General features: G+C 37.0%; 3 protein-coding genes across 3 annotated transcripts; 1 reads left to right on the forward strand and 2 right to left on the reverse strand.

Moving 5' to 3' along the window:
* Nucleotides 1–1,203: 1,203 nt before the first annotated feature.
* On the reverse strand, nucleotides 1,204–19,329 carry LOC589887 (zinc transporter 6). Its single transcript, XM_030998375.1, has 10 exons — nucleotides 19,009–19,329; nucleotides 11,064–11,179; nucleotides 10,402–10,486; nucleotides 9,398–9,506; nucleotides 8,568–8,648; nucleotides 7,500–7,679; nucleotides 6,869–6,988; nucleotides 6,472–6,622; nucleotides 5,864–5,977; nucleotides 1,204–4,946 (listed from the first exon to the last, which is right to left on the reverse strand). The coding sequence occupies exons 1-10, from the start codon at nucleotides 19,208–19,210 to the stop codon at nucleotides 4,380–4,382; spliced, it is 1,725 nt and encodes a 574-aa protein (XP_030854235.1). The 5' UTR covers nucleotides 19,211–19,329; the 3' UTR covers nucleotides 1,204–4,379.
* On the reverse strand, nucleotides 14,090–18,824 carry LOC115929451. Its single transcript, XM_030998374.1, has 2 exons — nucleotides 17,179–18,824; nucleotides 14,090–16,906 (listed from the first exon to the last, which is right to left on the reverse strand). Exons 1-2 carry the CDS (start codon nucleotides 17,446–17,448, stop codon nucleotides 15,206–15,208), a joined length of 1,971 nt encoding a protein of 656 aa, XP_030854234.1. The 5' UTR covers nucleotides 17,449–18,824; the 3' UTR covers nucleotides 14,090–15,205.
* A 350-nt stretch (nucleotides 19,330–19,679) lies between the features above and the next one.
* On the forward strand, nucleotides 19,680–21,735 carry LOC581832 (retinol dehydrogenase 14-like). The gene has a single exon (XM_030999458.1). The coding sequence runs from the start codon at nucleotides 19,982–19,984 to the stop codon at nucleotides 20,975–20,977; it is 996 nt and encodes a 331-aa protein (XP_030855318.1). The 5' UTR covers nucleotides 19,680–19,981; the 3' UTR covers nucleotides 20,978–21,735.

Genomic DNA, 21,735 nt, shown 5'->3' on the forward strand with positions numbered 1-21,735 from the left:
ATGTTTCTGCAAAAGAGTACATTCAACAAGTAGTAGTTTTATGTACTTTTGGAAGGAACTGCACAGTATAATTTGGGTCTCAAAGCTTCCTAACAGAAAGAGAGAGAGAGAGTGAGAGGCAAGGTGGGAGAACGAGAGTAAGGAGAGAATGGGATAGGGAGGGAGGAGAAGAGAAAATGGAAGCTTTGCATGTAATAAAAATAATACTTTATTTGTTTGTATAGTCCCGATGTCATGCGATATCCTACAGGTAAAATAAGTATCTTCAAGCTATAATTCTATCAACTTCTATAGTCCCATTTGCAGGCCAAAAAAAAAAAAATTTAAATTCCAACGGCATTTGAAAGATAATACTAATTTAGAACTCCCCTCAAAACGAAAGGGCCGGCTTGAAAATGTCTTAATTGGGAAAATACCGACAACTAGTTGTCGAATCGACTTTAGTGATTGCAATCCACTTAGTAATAGTCTGATTTTCAGACCCTTATACAGAAATGTCATACGTTATGTGCTGCACAAACGTTCAATCAGTTTAATTTTTGCTATTTCAAGAATTGGGTAATTGGTGTAGAAAAATGCTCATGTACCCTTTACAGCTCATTTTATGTATGTTATTACCAAAGAAGTCAGTCAGTCACTTCATAGTGTCCGACAGTGACGTCTAGCAAGTAAACAGGTTTCCTTGCATAATTTGAATATTAGGTCACTGCTAACATTTAAATTTTTTATAGATAGGACATACGTGACATATTCATAATTCCTGTTTTGTTCTACAGAATTTGTTGTTGGTTGCAAATGGGACATAGTACCAGGCGCGGATCCAGGACTTCTTAAGGGGGGGGGGGCCCAAATTTGAAATCAATTTGAAATTTAGTGTGCTGAAATTTGAAAATCATGCTGGCTAAACAGTCACTAAACTCAATAGCATCCTTAAAATTAGTAAGAATTGGCCGAAATTAGTGAAAAGCAATCAGAAAGTTTAAAGTAACAAAAGAAGATTGTTTGGTACTGCTTAATCTCTCTTGCAATGTTTGCCACAAAGGAGTTCAATTCAGATCAACCCTCTGCATAACAAAAAGGGCAATTCATCTCATGTCCACCTCTTCAACTTCATATTCATAAGTATGTACTAATCATTGCATTCTTCCTCTTTTCAAGTTGCTAATTATTAAAATACATATATTACAATGAACATCATTATAATTGTGTTTCATATATTTTATTATAGAAATCAATTTTCCAAAAGATATTACTCATTGAGATAGATTTGGGGTAAAGGAACATGACCTGCATTCATGGTCTTATAACAACAATCACATGCTTACTGTCAAGTCTTCATTTGAATCAATACACCAAATCTTTCCAGGAAAGAATCAAATCTAATACATGTACTAAACATTCTGAAAAGAGAGTCGGCCACTTTCTTCCATAATTTCTATCTAACTAAACTCCTCCAAAAATAGATCTGCAATTCAAGTTTGAGCATTGATATCTCTCCTATCACATGTACTATAATATTATACTTGAATAGACCATTTTCATAACGTAATCAAATTGAATGCACAAATCTTTGTTATGTACCTTGTTACAAATTATTTCATTCACCCGTTACAAATACCGGGTCATTGTATTTCAATAGTCAGAATTCAAATTGCATGCATCAATTGTTGTATAATAATACCATAATACTGTAATTCTAACAATGACAGTGTATGGCCTATATTTACAAAGTATCCCGATTATTTGTAACAAGTGTATGAAATAATATGTAACAAGGTACATAGCAAAGATTTGTGCATTCAATTTGATTACATTCGGAAAATGGCCTATTCCATGGGTAAAGCATGCAGGCTTTTTCAGGCGCTTCACATTTTTGTATCTTGTATTAAACACACAGGAAATGAGTACACATGGGACCTTTTGCACATGCAGCTAAACATTTTCATCCCCAGTTGCCATTCAGTTAATTAGTTACCACAACAGTTTAGCGCATCGTATATGTACGAGACTTGATTCTTAACATCTGAACCTGCTTCTCACAAATATAAACTACTACATCCCAGAATAGATTAAGACTACCGGTAACTAGTAACTAATAGGTATTAGTTGAACAAATGTCATACTTCATACTGATTATCATCTGTAGTTACCAAGTGAAGTCAAGTCAAGTATCTCCTATTTTTGATAATTAATTGAAATGTTGAGAACTATTATTTTGTGTCATTCCATTTCCATGAAATTTTCTTCAATACAAACCACATAATTCATTATCTTATATATCCCACACATATTTAATACCGAGTTTATACAAACAAAAATGGCTGAGAGATGGAGGCTGGTATGGTAAGATATTGGCAAGTCTCATATTCCCTCCTCACACATGCATCATGCATTAAGATCACATTATTAAACACACAACACTTTCTAAAATATTTCTTTAAATTCAAGTGCACTAATCACCAAATAATATTTTGTTTTGTATGTTCGTATTTCCATTCTGTAATACTATACCTTAGTCAAAATATGAGCTTCAAATAATACTTCTGCAAAGAGATAGTGCAAGTTTAAATACACTCGCACTCGACATAGAAGCAACGTACTCGAAGCATCCATACACTCTTGCATAATATGGGACCCTCATGGAACGTAAGTTTGACTTGGGTTCCGTGTGGGCAGTTTTATGTTATCCATTATTTTCTTTTTTCTTCCTATCCATCACCCCATAGAATGCCATGTGTAATTTTGTATAGGTTGATTTTATAAATTCTAGCTGTGCACAAGTTATTTTGTAGGTGGTTGGTACACTTTAATTTGAATTCATATACTCAAACCTTGTGGTAGATTTACAACTAAATGAATGATAGAAAGAACGACAAAAACTGCACGATTTATTACAAGATACATGTATCACCATATTTTGTTTTTTAAAAACACAATGCATATTTGACTGCTTTCTCTTTTGCGCTTCACAGGCTTTGAGCTTTACCGTATAAAATGACCCCTAAAAGAAAAACGTTTTAAAAAGATATCTGAAAGATTGCAATGCCAATGGAAGATGGAGAATAAACATTCAAAATATAAAATCAAAATTCATTTATTTGAATTCAACATGATTAGGACACGAGTGTCGCATAGGAATTACTCTAAATAACTTTTAACTAGCAGAAAATTACTATAAAGTCTTTGCATTTCATATCTCCATTATCCCTGGAAAGTCACATCCAGTATTGGTGACATGGTTTTATATTAACTGTTTTTAAAAATCACCTTACATGATCGAATCTTATAACTGGTCGATTCAGGTAAAACCAGAAGAAATTTAAGATTTATCATCGCTTTCAATATATTTCTAAATTAGCATTCTGCACTTTTTTGTCTATCATCACTTTTGTAAATCCATTTGGCATCTTTGTTTACTTGTTTCATATATTATTCATGGGCCACTGGAAAGATTCTAAAAAACTTTAAAAAGGATCAAACCAAATAACCCAATATTAAACAGGATAATGAAAGGTTTGAACCGGTTTACAAATTGGCATTTGTGTTTACTGTTTAGAGAGCAAGAACTGAAACCTCTTTCTCAAATTTTCCTGCTTCATCAAAACTTCAAATGAATTTTGCACAAAAGTGGACAAACGAATGAAATGGGTTTTTAACATAACTGTGTTTCAAAACATCTTTTGTATCTCCAACTAAACATGCAAGAATGATCATCGCCTGTGCAGAACCTGGCATTATACTGATAAACAAATTATTTCAAAAGAGATCAAATCAATGGAGTTTTCCCATTTAACCTGCATGCACAGTATGATTATCTTTAATGTTTGTGAATCCCAAACCTGTTATGGAGTATCACCTCACAAAGGACAGGTTTACTTAGACATATTATGAAAGGCTTTTTAATTCTAATACACCTGTTTCAATGGGATGTACATGTAGGTAATCTTGTTCTTACAGGACAGTTTCATGAACTGATGCTCAGAGTCAAGTATGACCATAATAAAATTCAGTTTAATACTAGCACACTTCAAATATTTGTTAACCTCATACATACCTGTACTATTTCAGAACCAGATACAAAGCCAACTTAAAGTAAAGCTCTTTAATAAATATAAAGCAATGAATACAAGCTACAACATAGCATGATGTTCAATATTCCTCTGTGCGTTTAAGCCACGTTAAAGATATTAATATAATATCCGGAAATAAAACTATATTGTGAATATCTTCAAAGTAGTATTTAAAAAATTAAGCAAACCAGTTTCTGAAGAAGATACTATAAATCATTCCCATAAAAAAAATAACTTTTATATTTGTGACAAAGAAAAAAGCTAAACCTCTAAATAATATATCTGCATCTAAAATGCATGAAAGTTGTTTCACCTTCTCACATTAGTTCTCGAGTTAATGGATGTAGGAAAAGTATTCCCAGTTCCTAGGGTACTAAAATCTATGACAGCACTCCCTGAACTAATGGGTGCTAAACTTTGTGCTGTCCAGTCATTCTTGGTAAACTGCTGTCCTTGTCTGCTCCCTCCATACGCGCCACTTGGGTTTGTCCGAAGTATTCCTTTTAATTTAGCATCAGCCATTACAGGTGATGGAACATCATGCGATGGTACGTTATCCATGTCTGAATTGAAACTGATGTCTTTGAGTGGCGTTCCATACGGGGTGCTCTGTGCTCTTAGCGGTGGCGTGGGAGAATATGGATTTCCTGCACCATACAAGGTATTGTTTGTCATATGAGGTGGAAGAGATGATGCAACTGATTTGAATTGAGACTTAGGAGTAGACACTCCTGGGGTGAAGTCTTGGAGGGTTGTTCTGCTAGAGCCGATGGTAGTGGAGACAGGGTTGATGCGAGTCCATTCATCCTTGATGATCTGAATGGTAAGGATGTTAACTAGGTGAGAAAGCTTGTTGAACACATGAGCCAGGACCATCTGGAGAAGAAAGACAGAAAAGAGAGTGGTTACTCCCAGTCCTGATGCTTCGGTATGGCTTTCAAGCACATTTTCTATGATTAACTGTCTACACATATATATAAAACTGCATTACATCTAGTGTTGTCTTATTTCTTGGACAGAGCAATAAAATGCTCTGAAGCAGGCTCTCATGCACAATTTTCTAGTGTGATCTAATGATTATTGTCATGAATCACAATGTTTAAATATTAAAAGAGGCAAGTTGGCTCAGTCGATAAAGCAACTGCCTGTTGAACCAAAGATCATGGGTTTATACCCAACCCAAGCTGATTTTCATAGATGCAGGCTATGTCACAGTGAAATACACCCTATCTGTTGGATAGGATATTTAATGGAGGCCTGTGAAGAAGAGAGTGACCACCTTTGCACGTTAAGAACAACAGTAATTATATTATACCGGAGTGTTAGCTCAGTCAGTAGAGCGTCCGCCTCACAACCGGGAGGTCGTGGGTTCAAACCCCGGCCGCGTCATACCAAAAGACGTTAAAAGATTGGAGTTGTTGCTACCTTGTTTGGCGTTCAACAATAAGGGATAGAGCAACGTTGATCTGGCGCTGCTCAGTGGCTGCCGGGCTCACCATCAATTGGGCAAAAAGAATTTCCATTTCGGTTTAATAAAATTTGGAGTGGACTATTAGGCTATTATTATTATTATTATTATTATTATTATTATTATTATTATTATTATAATTATAATTCTGCATTCTGAACTTGAATGCATTTTTAATACACATTTAATGACTACTTTATATTTATACTATCCTTTCATTTTACTCTCAATATAAAGGTACAATGAAACAGACCAGAAGTACTTCAAATGCAACTAATTGAACAAACTCAATTGACTTATATGAAAGCAAGCATAAAACTCAAACCTGTTCATCAGCATCTCTTCTCACTCTGACATTAAGTGACCCTGCCAGTTGACCAAATGATAATGTCCAAAAGTGCTCATTGCGAAATTCCAGTACACCGTCTAGTGTGGATGCCTGTGTAAAGTTAATTCACACATTTAGAAATATGTTTGTCCCAAGACAAAAGGAAATGAATAGAAAATCATTTGTGTCTTGTACAGGTACTTATCCATGATGTACATGTATAACAATTAAACCTTCTGAATTCAAACTATTGAAAGATTGAGTTATTATCTGTTTTCTTTTACTTCTTCTTCTTCTTCTTCACTATAAGTACAGGCCACCATCAGGAGTATTCTCATCAAGAATAAGTCTTTTATGAGAGAATAAATTGGTATTCATTAACTTGAATTTTATAAAGATTCTTTAATGACATTGGAATACATAAAGAGCCATTTAAATTCATAAAATGTGATTATGATTAATGGAGGTGCAAACATTAATGATCATTTTTTTTAAACAATTTTACTCATGTGATAGTATCATTGATTTGCTACTTTTCTCTATAATTTGATTAAAATCCCTTTAACAAACTTCATATCACCTTCATGGTGCATGATCCTACATACCTCTCGCAAACTTTTGTCGAGTTGTCCCAGTATGTGTGCAGGTGTGGTTTGTAGCAGTATAGTGCCTGAGTATACACTCATAGGAAACATGGTTCCTACTGTCATCATAGCTATGCACAGGGCTGCTAGGGGGTCTGCCATGTGAAAATTACTGTGGAAAATATAAAGATCCAAAAAGAAATAAATGTATTTACAACCGTGTTTCTTACCAAGTGGGCATTTAATTGTATTTTCTAGCTGTACCCAAATTATGTTTAAGTGATTTGTACACTTGAATAGGTTCTTTGAAATGAAGAGTGAGCTTGACACAATGACAATGGCTAGATGGTCAATGCTTAAATAAAGTCTGGAGCAATAGTTGCCTGAGTAAATGATTGAGCATGTGGCAAGGACTTACTTCATATCGACCAGGAAGTCTGTTACACAGAGAGATAACATACTACATAGTCCAATCAAGATGAAGGGATTCACTCGAGGTAGCAACAGATGATCTAAACCAGGAACGACTGTACAAAAACTACATCAAAAGAAAATAAACAAGAACAGTGAAATACAGATTAAAAATGAATGGAAATGCAGAGAAAAGAACGATTCATCTTGAATTAATACAATTCCCATGACTGTGCAGAACTGTAAATATAATATTAAGATTGTGTTTATACAATCATAGGATAATGCATTTATTAGTTTCAAGAAATAGACATTAGGTTCCTTGTTGAGTTTGGAGTAATCATTCATTTCTGTTTTTACAACAATATTTGATTTACATGTTCTCTTTTAGAATATCAAGTGTAAAGATAATAATATTAAAATATATTAGAATCTGTTGAAAGATTTGTCAGAAGGAAAAGTAAAAGGTACCGGACGAAGAACCAACTGGGAGGGAAACAATTAGACATAGAGTAGAATGACACTGCAAGAGTGTACTAGAATGGCAGAGAAAATAGATGTGTGTAAAAATGTTGAAATCAACCTCTAAGCTGGGAGAAGATACCTTGATAGCTAGAACATTCAACTAAACTCCTCACCTCTGGCAGATGTCAGCAAAGTGTTCCTGCAACCAGCTGCTCTTAGATGCTGTGCTGACATGACTAAAGGCTTGGTTCCTAGACCCATACAATAAGACGAGATGACTGAACAGACCCAAGATGGCTCCTAACATGAGACGACCTGTGTGGATCTCTGGAGGTTGAATGATCCTCTCCGTACTGTACACAACATAGCAACAGGAATAATGTTATCCCACAACATCTGTTCAGTGTTTTAAATGAATGTTTACCTACCATCAGAATATATTCCAACATCTAAATAGACATTCAAGTTTTTTAAATAAAAAAAATAACTCCATGAATTACCAGGTATTTCTTCTATGATTTTCCTCATTTCTACAAAATTTTAATTACTCAAATGTTATCTCTAACTTTAAGCAAGTATAGAATACTTAATATGAATGCCAAAGTATGTCTTCCAGCAACTTGCAGCAGATGAGAAAATGTCTCTTTCTTGACTGTTCTTATATATTGGATATATCTGATAGGCCTATCTACTTGTACATCATAATATCTGTTTGTTTACCCAGCACCGTTTTAAATGAATTTGCACGTTTATACAACTTGTTCAAACATTGATGTGGTGCAAGGGATAACCATAATTACCATTTCTTGATATGGGTAGAAATGAACATGAAATACACATTAAATTTACATGCCCTGCTAAAGAGTGAAAACATTCTTCATCAAAATGAGACAGTCATCAGAAGGTCATAATTCACTGGCACCAGACTCAATGGAAACACCATTAATGGGTGTACAAGTCTCGCACACAGCAAACCTGTGGACCCCTCAACAAAATACATCCTAGTCTCTTGATGAGTTTTCAGGTGAGAGAAATGTAAGATAATTACTTTTCCCTATGGGCAATTGGTGGAAAAGCAGATCATAACATAAGGCCTGTGGGTCACAAAACTGAAGGCTAATCCAGGTGACTGACAACACCTGGTATATGGGTTAACATCCAAATGGTGTTGAATTCCCCATGAGAGCCCACTACTATGCATCTTTAAAGTCGTTCATGGTTCAAAATTATTTAAACCTCACCTTTCTTTCATAATGAATATTGAACCGAAGATGGCAAGCATCGTGGTAGAGAAAACTGCCAGAACTTCAAATCTTTCATACCTGGAATTAAACAGAGACCAATTAATTTAACAGAAAACCTCCTGGGAAGAAATCACTATGAACATGACAGACAAAGAAAGCGGACAAAATATACAGTTCCTCAGGTAGACAAAGGCACATCCCTTCACTGCTATGTGTAGAACAGGTGTCACATGCATATTCACCTGTTCTACACATTTTTACATAATAGCAGTGAAGGGATGTTCCTTTGTCTACCTGAGGAACTGTATATTTTGTCAGCTTTCTTTGTCCGTCATGTTCATAGTGAATGTGAAATCATAAATCAAAGACGGATTTATAATGAAAGAATTACATGTACAGTGTACAAAAACATACTGAAGCTGTATGTCTTGTAAATCACAACAACAATGACCTAGAAATTGAGAACTTGTGCAGTATGGTTCATACATTGACAAAACAAAGGGTCTTCAATCATGAAGAATGATAAGTATCGATACATTGGGAGCTACAGGTATGTACCCCAAAAGTATCAGAAGACAATGAATTTTTTTTAAGCAGTATATCAAAGAGAACATATACCGAAGGTGAATAATCAGAAAAATAGCATATTGTGATTATATTATATTAGAAAGATTCTACATCAAAAGACAGTAATTGAGAGCAGCATTAGTAGAATGGATGATTTAAATTGTACCTTAATATCATTTGCATAAGAAACATGCACATAGATTTCAATGGTTATTCATATGATGTGGACTTTTGTAAGGAAGAATACAAAGTGGATTTACCCGTAAGTATAAATGCTTGAAGGTCTTTGCTTGGTGACCCAAATAGTGATGAGACATACCCCCAGAGATAGAACATCAAATAATATGATGTAGGTGAATGCTGTCAAAGCTGAAAACAAAATGTACAAATTAGTGAACAGATCATCAATCACTGGAAAATGCATGTTACATGTCCATTAAATTTCCAATTTATGAGGTGATTTTCACCATGAGTGATACTAGCTACAAGTTATCAGAAATAGTTGTATATCTTAATCTTGAGCAGATTTTTAAAAAATATGAAGAAAACTTTAGTGCATTTAAAACACAAATGTTAAGAGTTGACTGCAATATATTATTCTTTGGTGTGTACTACAAGATCTACTCTAAAAGGACTATGAAGTATTAACAAATTCACTAGCAAATATTCTGAATTATTGCCAAAGCCTTTTTCACATCTAAATCTTAAAGGTAATAAAAAGTTTTGGGAAATTTTGAAAATTTGGTGGATAGTGAATTTTTACAATTTTGTTATATCTGGATGCCCCTGTGGATGTATTATAAGCACTAAAAAGATTAGCCCCTAAAACACTTCTGTTTTCAAGAAAAATTGAATATAAAAATTAACCAGTGCTCCCGGTAAATTTTGATAAATTTCAAATAGCGCCTACGGCCGTACAATGGTTGTTGCGACCATGAAAATCTCAGAATATGTAGTTGTGATATATAATTTCCAAACGGGAATAGCTAATCGGTCGATTTTAGTCAAGAATCATTGTTTCATAGCTAAATTAATATCTTGACCTTGAAAGGGAGCTATACAACATAAAGAGTTTATTATTTATAATTTCATAACTTTAGACTCGATTTCAACCGCGACAACGACCAATAAATATTGTAGGAATGCATATGCTTCCGAAATTGTTAATTTGAACCAAATTCATGACCCCATACCAAAACTTTGTAATACCTTTAATGAAAAAATATTCAAAAGGTGCTGCTTCATCTTACTAACTACATCTTACCTATACTGTTGGTTGACTGACACCACAGCAGCATGGTAACAATGCACAATGTTCCCATCAATCCTAGCATAAGGACTCTTTTAGCCTACAGAGAGGAAATATATAAACATGCATAATATGAATTAATTAACTGGCCATTATTAATACAGACATACAAGTACATCAATCATAGACATGATGGAATACAATCACTCCATTTGGTCACCATGATGTAAACAACAGTAAGATGCAATCAGCCCCTGTCAAAGCAATTATTTAATATTGTTTGCATGAAATAAGAAAAATTAATATGTAAACTAGTTATAAGCTCTACTTAATTTGCTTGAAAATATTTACTACACTGTTAGTCTATGCCACACATTTGACACTACATGAGATCGTGATACAATACTGAAAGCTGATTCAGAACTTTACTAAACCTTAATATTCTAAAATAAAATAACCTGGGCCCTGTAACATTAAAAAGTTACAATTAATTGTATCTCAGGACTCAAACTGACTGTAAATACTTTCACCAATAGTAAACTTTACAAGAAAAAGTACCTTGGGAAAGAAAGATAGAGAGGCGGGAGAGAGGAGAGAGGAGAGAGGACAGGAAGAGAAAGAGAAAGAGAAAGAGAAAGAGAAAGAGATAGAGACGAACATGATGTTATCCTACTTACTCTATGTTCCTTCAGGACTGATCTCAACTCTGTCATTATCCTTGAGATTATACCATGCTGAGGTCTGGAGAAAGGCTGAATAGTACCGTGGACAGAATCACTGCCACCGTTAATACCTGTTATAGAACAATGCAAAAAACAATGACAGCTGATTCATAAAAAATGTCTTATTTCTCAGGAATATCAAATTCTTGTTCAATAGAATGACATGGTAAAGCAAAGAAGCAATACACAGAAAATGTTCACTTGACAAAAAAATCATAAAATTAATGATAACTCCAGAAAAAGCTGTGTTACCATGCCAATGGCATTTAAGCAGTAGAGGCGCTAGTCCGAGACTACCGAGAATAAAGATCGTCTGCGAGCCTTTTATCAAGTCAAAGCAGACCGGGAGCCAAATATCTGAAAAAGCGGCTCCCGGAACCAGGAGCCATTCTCCAGGACCAGGAGCCGTTTCCAAAATTTGTATTTTGAAAATATGTATTCTTTTAAATTATTTGTTATTTATACGGTACTTTAATTTCTAGTTTAAATTTTGAGCACTCTAATGTTAAATCACTCATACCTTGGATAAATCTGTCATTTGTAGTTGTTGTATTTCATACTATTTTCATGCCGTTAAATGTCAAAAATTGAAAAATGTTAGGAAGGGGGAAATCAAATTATTTTCATTAAAAAAAAAATATTTAAGAAAAACCATCTATAATGAATGCAGAACTGCCAACCTGTCACTTTAAAAAAAACATATTATTCAGCTTGAAAAAGCTTATTTTAGGTGAAAAAACATATTTTGCCTGTTTTACGTTTTTGTTATTTTCCCTATAAATGCTATTAGGATCTACATTCATGTTTCATTGAATAAAAATGCATTCAATCATTGAGAGCGGCCGACCTGTCACTTAAAAAAATAAAAATAATAATAATAATAATTAGAAAATTATTGGTTTGACGTGAAACCCATGAAAAAGTGTATACCAATACTTGACCTAGACTATGTTATCTATCAATGTTTTTCCAAAAATACTCCAAAATACGTCCAAAAATTGACACAAAACAGGTACATCTAGACCTAGAGTCTAATATTAAAAAAAATAAACATTAGATTTAGAGGTCTATGACTTTTAACTCATGATCTTTAAACATTTGTCTTTGATGAATAGACAGACCCTATATTAGGCACATTCATGGGGCACTAGAGGGCGCTTTGCGCGCGTACGAAAATCTGAATGGCCTTGCTGCGGTGGGTCGGCAATAATCAGCCCAAAACTTGGATATGGGAGGGTGGAAGGATATATCTTTTTTATAATGTTATCTGGTCTTACCCTTAACCATCCTATGTTTAATCTATGTAGAAATAACATGCGAGTACGATAAGAGAAACATCGGGCCCATTACTGATGCAAATTTTAAAATATTAGCCTAGAAATGACCACCAAACGGAAAAAATTGACATTTTTTCCCAACAAATCTTCATAAAATCTGATTTATAAACAAGTCACATCTAGGTACACTAATACAAATACGATTTTCTGAAAATTCAGGTATTATTTTTTAGGTTTCTTTCAAGTATATTTCTGCGCATTGCAGCGCCAATGTTCTTCACTGCTTCAAAATCACCCTTGAATTTTTTTTTTGCAACGAATTTGTTACGAGGTCCGCGAGTGTTCCCCGTTCCTTGCGTGTTGAAAGTTTGGTAATACATAGTTTACATTGACTCGCGCACGAAAAAATGGTCGAAAACAAAATGTCAAATGAAGAAATAAACAAGCTTTTGTATAGTTATAAGAGTTCTACCGAGGTTTCTTTGTCGATTTAATTTATTATATAGTCTCAATTAGAATTCAGAATTATCTCACTGAAAAGTTAAGAAACCGACGATGTTCTCGATCGTAGTTATTTTCATTTTGCCAGCAGCCGATCTAGCGTTGTTTGGGCAAAAAGCTAGGCCGCTGCCTTCCCACCTCGAACCTTTCCGAGTCCCGCTAAAATGGTGCGCTGCGGAGCTCCGAAGCTGCGTTGGTATCGCTGCAAACTCTCAGCCGGCCAGCTCCCCACGACGGACCATTCGCGGTATGGCGAGAGTGTGTGTGTGAGGTATGATTTTGGATTCGAGAACGCACGTAATGCAACCGTGCGCGTCATTTTCAGCTGTCGAATGTATACGACCAATTTCACATGTACGATTTTTAGTACAGATACTTGGTCAGTTTTCTTCTTATATCTTTGGTTTTACAACATTTAAAAATATAATTTCTTCAAATTTGCTCCTGACTCGGTTCAGACTAATTGTGTGATGTGTTTTCAAGTCAATTTTTTGAATATATATTTTTGCATGAATTTGCCTACCTAGACTAGGTCTAGAGTAGCGGCTCCGGTGTGCGGCCGTATAGTAGGAATTGCCGATTTTATTTTTTATGCAATTACTCACAGAATGCTTCAATACCGTCAATGGAGAGTTCATATATTTAGTTATTAAATAAAAGGCACAAATAACGTAACTGACCCACAGCGTGGTCAGTACTGTCCACTTTAGAAGACGTAAAAGTTGCCCGGTTTGCGGCCGTGCGTAACCCGGTTTGCGGCAGTGCGTTGCCGGTGCGCTGTTTAAGTATAATTTGGCTGTAAATATTAGAGAATATTGGTCTTTTCATATTATTTTATACTTTAAGCATGTATTTCCTTCTGTTATATTTATTTATCTTCAATTAAGAAATCATTTTGATTCATGAATAGGCATTTAACCTTCATATTCTTTTCATCCTGTCCAGGTATATCCCGACCCAGAAAATGTAGGACAGATGTATAACCTCTTTACGTCATAATGCCCCGATTTTTTTTAGTGTTTCTTCCTTCCCGAACTCATTGTTGTTGTTTAGAAATAAGTCTATCATTTACTGAATGCTTATATCTTCATTTTTTGTTTGCATGGCATTTTAAAGAAATAATTTAATGTAAATATTCTGGTTTTAATTAATTTTAGCATGCCCTTTTTTTCCCTTGTAAACTTTATAGTTTATCTGTGTCGATCTACATGCATGCTTGATTATTTTGTTGCATTTAAATCTGTTCAATAAATTATCAGCCGAGTCTCAATGTAAAAGCTTTGTTCATTCATTGGGTCCCTCTTTCAATTCACGGCTACTCTTATCTCTCCCTCAACTAAAATCCTTACATTCCTTAATTCTCTTTCTATTTTTTCTCTATCTTCTATTATCTCTCACACACGTATACACACACACACACACTCTCTCTCTCTCTGTCAATCTCTCTCCCCCCCCCCCCCCCTCAACTTCTCTCAGCGCTTTCTCGTTTATCACTTTACATACATTTCAATCAAAGTAATCACCCAATATTCGAACGAAATAAATAAAGATAATTTCTAAGACTCTGAATTCATGATGAACAAACTTGATTTTGGTTGAAATCCAAAATCATTTTATTTACTTTTTCCTTCTTTTTGTCCTCATGCTGATCTATTTATCTCTCTCTCTCTCTTTGTGTGTGAGTAGAAACACAAGTTTCTTGAACATTCATGAATTAGTAATTGACTTTCGATATGATGTAAAATTAAACAAAATTATTTTACACAAGTGTGACGAAAGTCCTATACAATTGGACCTTTGGTATGATGTAAAATGAAATATAACAGAATGAATAATAGGCAGTGAAATTAAAATGAAGGAAATTCATAAACTGTCAATAAAATATGCAACATAATATTTAGATAATAAAGGAATCAATTTACAGGTACATCAAATCAAATAAATTGCACTTGAACAGGTTGAGGTACGAAACTACTGCATTGCACAAATAAAATACGGAATGAGACCTACATGTAAAATAGGCTATTTTTGTCGAAAATAAACTAAGTTATACAAAATAAATAGGTATAAAAACAAAGGTTTTACAACGTCAACAGTTGGGAAGTATAATGGAGAATAAGGAGAGCAAAACAGATTTCGACAACGACGAAGTCGACGAGATGGTTTGTAACGAGTGCTGGATGATTTCGACAATGAAGACAACGACAACTGTGTAGGCTGCAACCACATCAGTGCTTAAAATACCCGCTTGATTTAAAAAAGGAAGAAATAAATGGACGGAAGATTCATTAAACAATACAAATTATTAAAAACGTAAAATTACTCTTCATCGCAAACCCCGCATTTAAAATCGGTTGCTTCAACTTCCTCTATATTTAGCCCAATTAATTCCGTGCACTCAACGTGAAACCACCGTGGGCAGTAGTTGCACCCTACACAGTTGTTGCTGTCTTCATCGTCGAAATCGTCCTGGCACTCGCTGCAAACCATCTCGTCGACTTCTTCTTCCCTTAATTGCACCTTCCTCGATCTCTTCCCTCCCTTCTTCTTCTTCTCTAGCTTCTCCTTCTCCTTCTCTGCCTTCTTAGCTTCCCTTTCTTCCCTTTTCTTCTTCTTCCTTTCCTCTTCAGCCTCCTTGTCGCTTCGCCTCTTTGTCTGGTACCTGATCCAGTCTAGACCGGAGATGGCGTTCGGGAGCTCATCCCCGGTCTTCCTCTTTGGGGCACTCCTCACTGCCTCGGGAAACTTGAGATACTTGTCGAAAGCAGGGGACACGTAGGTGGGTGGCCGATATTGATAGGCAGTGCTGGGTCTTATTGGCATGGCGGTTGAGGTTGATGGTTCTTCTTGGGCGGGTGGCGGTGCTGGAATGACTGGGGCGGCTGGTGGTGGTGCTGGGGCGGCTGGTGGTGGTGCTGGGGCGGCTGGTGGTGGTGCTGGGGCGGCTGGTGGTGGTGCTGGGGCGGCTGGTGGTGGTGCTGGGGCGGCTGGTGGTGGTGCTGGGGCGGCTGGTGGTGGTGCTGGGGCGGCTGGTGGTGGTGCTGGGGCGGCTGGTGGTAGTGCTGGAGCGGCTGGTGGGGTGGCTGGTGGGGTGGTAAACACCTGCGACGGGGCAAGTTTGTCCCGGCAATATCCACGTGTGAAAGGATATATGCCTGCCGCTCTGAAGCCTGCCGTGGCCAACTCTGGTTTAATGTCCGCCCATGCATTGGCGAACACGCCGGCAAAGAATGCCTTGGTGACGAACTGACCAGGATGCGCATCCTTCCACTCCCCTTCCCTCTTCTTGTATGCCTTCTTCAGAGGTCCAAAGACTGACAGGTCTAGCGGCTGGATGATGTGGCTCGCGTGTGCCTGTAACCTGTACAAAATTATATTGTTATGCTGGCAAAACTCTGCTACATGCAGGTCGACGTGGCTAGCGTGACCATCCACAAGAAGGAGCACGGGAAAGTGGGTTCCACGGCTCAGTAGGAATGGATGGAAATGGTTGGCGAGCCATGAATAGAACAGCTCGGAGTTCATCCATCCACTCTCACTGAAGCCGTACAACCAGCTTTCCGGTGCTCCTTCCATTGGCTTCCAGTTCCGGGAGACCCTCTTCCCCGGGTAGATGACGAACGGGGGACAAAAGATGCCACTGGCCGATGCTGCCTCTAGCGTACTCAAGTTGGTCTTGGTGGTCGACGAAAATGAATACACGAACTTCGCCCCTCGCATCCCGATGACCCTGTCTCCCGTCGGCGAGAGAGCAAAGCCACTCTCATCTGCATTCCAGATTCTGTCCGGGCACGATAAGATGCTCACTGCATTCTTCTCCACCATGTATTGGTGCAGTCCCTCGAACCACTTGTCAATTTTCTGAGGGGTGAGGACTGCCCTCTCCTGCCCTAGAGCTTGGGGGGTCCTCAGGGAAAGGGTGGGGTTTCTAGTCATAAAACGACTGAACCAATTCTTCCCCGGCTTGTCGTCCTTAAACGGGTTGGGTCTCCCATCATCCCGGATGATCCGCTGGGCCATCTGCATGAGGTGAAGAAAAGGAAAAGGAGAAAAAGGAAAATCGTAATATGAATCCATGTTTAATGATGTAATTAATTCAATAAGTGAAATGAGCAATTTGTTGGTTTAAATTTAAATAATTTCCGTACGAATCTTCAATCTAAATCAGAATAAAGCTTTTTTTATATTTTCTTCTATAAAGTCACAGTTAAAACACGATTGTGGAATTGTATTATATCATCAAGTAAAATAAAAGTATATAGGCCTACTTTATTTTTTATGTATCTTATTACCTGCAATATTTGGGGCTTGGTCCTACCATAGCCAATTCTCGACATCTGAATTGCCCAGGTGGCAATTTTCGCTTCCTCGGCCATGGTCAGGTAGGGGGATGGCCCCATGGCACACATCTCAGGGGGTCGTCGACCTGATATCTTATCAAAGATTGTTGCCCTCGGTATTCCATATTGTGCGGAAGCCTGTCTCTGGGATAGCTCGCCCAATCTAACTCTATTTACAGCCTCCGCCAGTGAGGCCCCTGTATACTTTCTTCTTGCAGGCATTTTCTGTTAATGAGGAAAATAGGAGAAAATGTATTAACAGAAAACTAGATGCAGATTAGGTGAAGCATTTCTAGAACTTAATGTCATCATACCATTATTTTCATTACCATCCATTATTAAGCAGCTTTTGAAATATTGAAACAGAAAGAAAATATTAGGAGACTACATATAGTCATAGCTATCAGCTGCCACGACATAGGCCTACAATATCATTAAAAAAGAATCAATGAATCTTTATTCCATTTCCCATTAAAAAAGACATTACTGAACTACAAAATACAATTAGATCTAGAGTCTAGATGTATCAAACTATCCTTATCATATTGTTAATATAATTAAATATTCAACGTAAGGTTATGATAATTTCATCCATTCGAAGTATTTTCATTTTTGATAACGTATGTTCGAGATCGAGACGCGACCTACTAGTATAGATCGAGATCGATGCACCTGTTGCTTTGTTTCAATTAGTGCGCTACGATACATCTACAGTACGTCACAAAGCTATATGCCACGTCACGATCAAAGCATGTACCAAACTACTACGGGTGAGCCAAGTAATGATTGTCTATCTCTTGTTACGGTAAATTTATTAAGTTTGAAACAAATTCACCTTTTCCTTGAATGGTACCTCCCGACTAGAATAAAAGAACGGAGGAAAGGGGTGCGAACTACTAGAAACTAGAGGGTACACACCTCGGTTCATTATACTTTTCAACATACAACGTTCACGCCTATTTGCGACAAACACCAGCTAAATAACTTTAAAATGATATCAAATTTTATATTTTGAACTAACGAACTCAATAAAAACAACTAATGAAATGCAGAAACCCGTAAAATCTACCAGAACCAATGATTTAATCAACGACGTAGACGTGCTCTGAACGCAACACCACGTTACACACAAACCCGCATTTTATACGTGTATTAGCGCCCCCGGCCGCAAGTAGGGCGTGGCCACCAAATACGTCATAGCTACATGGCCACCCCCTTAACTAGCTCTGCGGCGGCATTATCAAAATGTCTGCGATACAGGACGGACCACAGCCAACATACTCTCACATCAACACCAAATTTCACCTCCAATCGGACGAATAGAGCTATAATATTGATCTAGTTATGTCTCAATCTCTTAACTCACCTGTTAGCACCTGCTGATTTTCTTATCGGCGACTGGTGACGTAGATTTCCGTCGGCGTCAGCGGAGAATTCGTACGGCAAGTACTTGTACTGTCGATGTATTTCGGCAAAGCATACTTACCTGGGAATCCAGGGGTAATTTTTTAAGCGCATATAATTAATTTGCATATGCTAATTACTTTGACCTTGACCGAGGGCCGCAAACCGGGCTATGCCGCAAACCGGAGCCTCTACTCTACTATCTACTTCATTTTCTGATTTTGGATACGTTTTACTTTTAGTGGGGTAGGGTCTAGATCTAGATCTATCTCCACGGCCACGCCGGAGTTATGGGTCAAATTTTGGATAGGCTTCTGAACTAGCGCCTGATTTTGAATTAGCTCCAGAAAACAGAACACCCTAGCCCACTTGGCTTACCAGTATGATCGTGCCCGTGGCCGTGATGCCCGTGCCCGTGGCCGTGATGCCCGTGCGCGTGTCCAGATCCTTGTTGGCTGTATGCCCCAGCTGTTGGGGATGCCTTTCCATAGCGGTGGCCACGGTTTCCCACGGCGTCAACATCCATCGACGTATCAAAAGCGTCAATATCTATGATTTGGCTCCCGTAGTTTAGAGCCATGTCAGAGATCTCAAAGTAATTAAAGGTCTAAGTATCTATTCATTCACTCCTTTGACTTTGAGTATATAGAACTAGACAGAAAACAGTCCACACAGACATAACACATCAGTACTTAGTTTGCCACGAAAGTTTCGTTTACGTGTAAAGTATACAGGAAATATAATAGCTAGGGAAGCGCCTATTGGACAAAACCATATTTTCACCGAAATTTCAGCGAATCAAAACAACTATTAGATCAATGGCCTTGCTAGCTCTCTTCAAGGTGTTTTTATTTGATATAAATTATGAAATACTATTATTGATAATTCAAAGACAAAAAAATCTATCAAAAAAACATTTTTATTTATAATTACAAATTTAAAAATAAATGTTTTTTCAAAATGAATGAAATAATTCTCAAGAAAATAAATTGGAAAAAAAAAATTGTCCTTGATGGAGAAGATTTTACAACTCCTGGTTCCGATTGTAGACTAGATCTAGAGGTGTAGTCTGCTAGTACCTACTTGGGTGGAGAGACTGGAAGCTTAGCTTATTTGTCCCTCTTTACTGTTGCTTTTATTTAGTCTTGGTCCATTCTGTCAATTTTTGTGAAGAAATATCTTTCTGAACTACGAGTTGCTGTAAATCAACAACATTATAGTTTTATACAGCTGCTAGTGCTACCTAACAGAGTACAGTCACGTCATTGCACTATTTTTTTCTCCATCTGCAGATCTGACTTCTGAACACTGCATTAACAGTATACAGTAACACTACATATATTATAACAACATGGAAATGGAAGATCAACATAGATGGAGTGGACCAGGAGGAATGGTCTATGCAGGACTTTTTCTTGGAGCTAGTTTTGTAATCTTTACTAAACTAAAATTCAGAGGCGCAGCCTTTAGAAGTGTTGCCAAGCTGACTGGAAAGACGGCCATTATCACAGGTGCAAACACAGGAATCGGGAAGGAGACGGCCCTTGATTTTGCTCGCCGTGAAGCAAGAGTAATTCTAGCCTGTCGAGACATTGCAAAGGGACAGAAAGCTGTAGAACACATCAGACGTCTCACAAATGCAGGGGAGCTAGTTGTGATGAAGCTAGATTTAGCATCGCTCAAGTCAGTAAATGCTTTTTGTGAGGAATTCTGCAACAAAGTCGGTCGACTGGACATCCTTGTCAACAATGCAGGAGTGTTTCACACCCCATATACAAAGACAGAAGATGGCTTTGAATTGCAATTTGGAGTCAACCACCTTGGACACTTCCTCCTCACAAACAGACTCCTGGACTTACTAAAGGCTTCTGCACCATCTCGTGTAATCATTGTGTCTTCAGCTCTACATAAACGAGGTCTTCTTGACTTTTCAAAGCTTAATCCAGAGGAAAGCGAGTATGACAAGGCCAAAGCCTATGCCAATAGTAAGCTGGCCAATGTGCTCTTTGGTAAAGAACTGAGCAAACGACTTGATGACCAAGGTGTCATTACTTATACCCTACATCCGGGTGTGATCAACACTGAACTTGCACGTTATCTTGGATATTCCAAGACATTCTGGGCTGCTACATTTCCCCTGCGTTGGCTCTTCATGAAGTCCCCCTGGTATGGAGCACAGACCACTATTTACTGTGCTGTTGCTGATGAGTTAGAGGCAGTGTCAGGGAAATATTATGGCAACTGCAAAGAAGAACCTTACCCAGAAGTAAAGGGAACTGCTGATGATGCTGTTGCTACCAAACTTTGGGAGGTGAGCGAAAGGCTAACAGGACTTACTTCTGAGTAATTCTACTGATGCTGAGACCACATCCAATCAAAGCTCCTGAAACAATATGTTATGATAGACATTACGTAACTACATCACATGTTTGTTCATTATATTCTCAGATGTACAGTGTTAAAATCATATAGCACGTTGCTGTGGCAGTTTGTAACCTAAAACTTAGTACCGGTATAGTGACTATAGTCTATAGTTGTGCCCATTGTTTCAGCATGATCCATCTTGATTTTCTAGATGTGTCTATTCTCAAGTCTTCATGTTTGATTCCATCTTTGGAATCAACCGAAACTGCTGAGAATTGATCACCAGCTTTCAGATTATTGCCAAGAATGAATGATAAATGATTTTTTGGTGTTGATTTTATGTGAATGTGAATTGTGAAGTTTATGAAAATGTTAAGTAATGAATTACATGTAAATTATAGTTACAGACTGTTTTTGGTACTAATTATTTGGTGTACAATTGTACATCACATACATGTACATACATGTATTTGTGTTTTTGACAAACATATTGCTCCAGCAATTCTGTATGTTGTGTTTAATGCATATCAATCATGATAATAATGGTAGTAATAATATTGAAATAATAACTATGATAATATTAATAATAATATTAGTAATAATAATAATAATAATAATAATAATAATAATAATGGTAATAATAAATGAGATGTGTAAAGCTCCAAATCCACTTCAAATCAAATACTCTGGGTGCTTTTGTGCATTCAAAAAAAATGCTCAGAATATGATTGGAGCATACTA

The sequence above is a fragment of the Strongylocentrotus purpuratus genome, unplaced genomic scaffold (genome assembly GCF_000002235.5).
Source record: "Strongylocentrotus purpuratus isolate Spur 01 unplaced genomic scaffold, Spur_5.0 spur5_scaffold_5, whole genome shotgun sequence".
Classification (NCBI taxonomy): domain Eukaryota; kingdom Metazoa; phylum Echinodermata; class Echinoidea; order Camarodonta; family Strongylocentrotidae; genus Strongylocentrotus; species Strongylocentrotus purpuratus.

What these genes read in the sequence shown, in the direction of transcription:
- LOC115929451 (XM_030998374.1), bottom strand. Translation starts at nt 17,448, where the DNA reads ATGCCTGCAAGAAGAAAGTATACAGGGGCCTCACTGGCGGAGGCTGTA. An exon ending in CCAAGCCCCAAATATTGCAG is followed by an intron (nt 16,907 to 17,178) that starts GTAATAAGATAC and finishes CACCTCATGCAG; the next exon opens with ATGGCCCAGCGGATCATCCG.
- LOC589887 (XM_030998375.1), bottom strand. Translation starts at nt 19,210, where the DNA reads ATGGCTCTAAACTACGGGAGCCAAATCATAGATATTGACGCTTTTGAT. An exon ending in CCACGGGCACGATCATACTG is followed by an intron (nt 11,180 to 19,008) that starts GTAAGCCAAGTG and finishes GTTCTATAACAG; the next exon opens with GTATTAACGGTGGCAGTGAT. An exon ending in TTTGCTGACATCTGCCAGAG is followed by an intron (nt 6,989 to 7,499) that starts GTGAGGAGTTTA and finishes CTTTTGATGTAG; the next exon opens with TTTTTGTACAGTCGTTCCTG.
- LOC581832 (XM_030999458.1), top strand. Translation starts at nt 19,982, where the DNA reads ATGGAAATGGAAGATCAACATAGATGGAGTGGACCAGGAGGAATGGTC.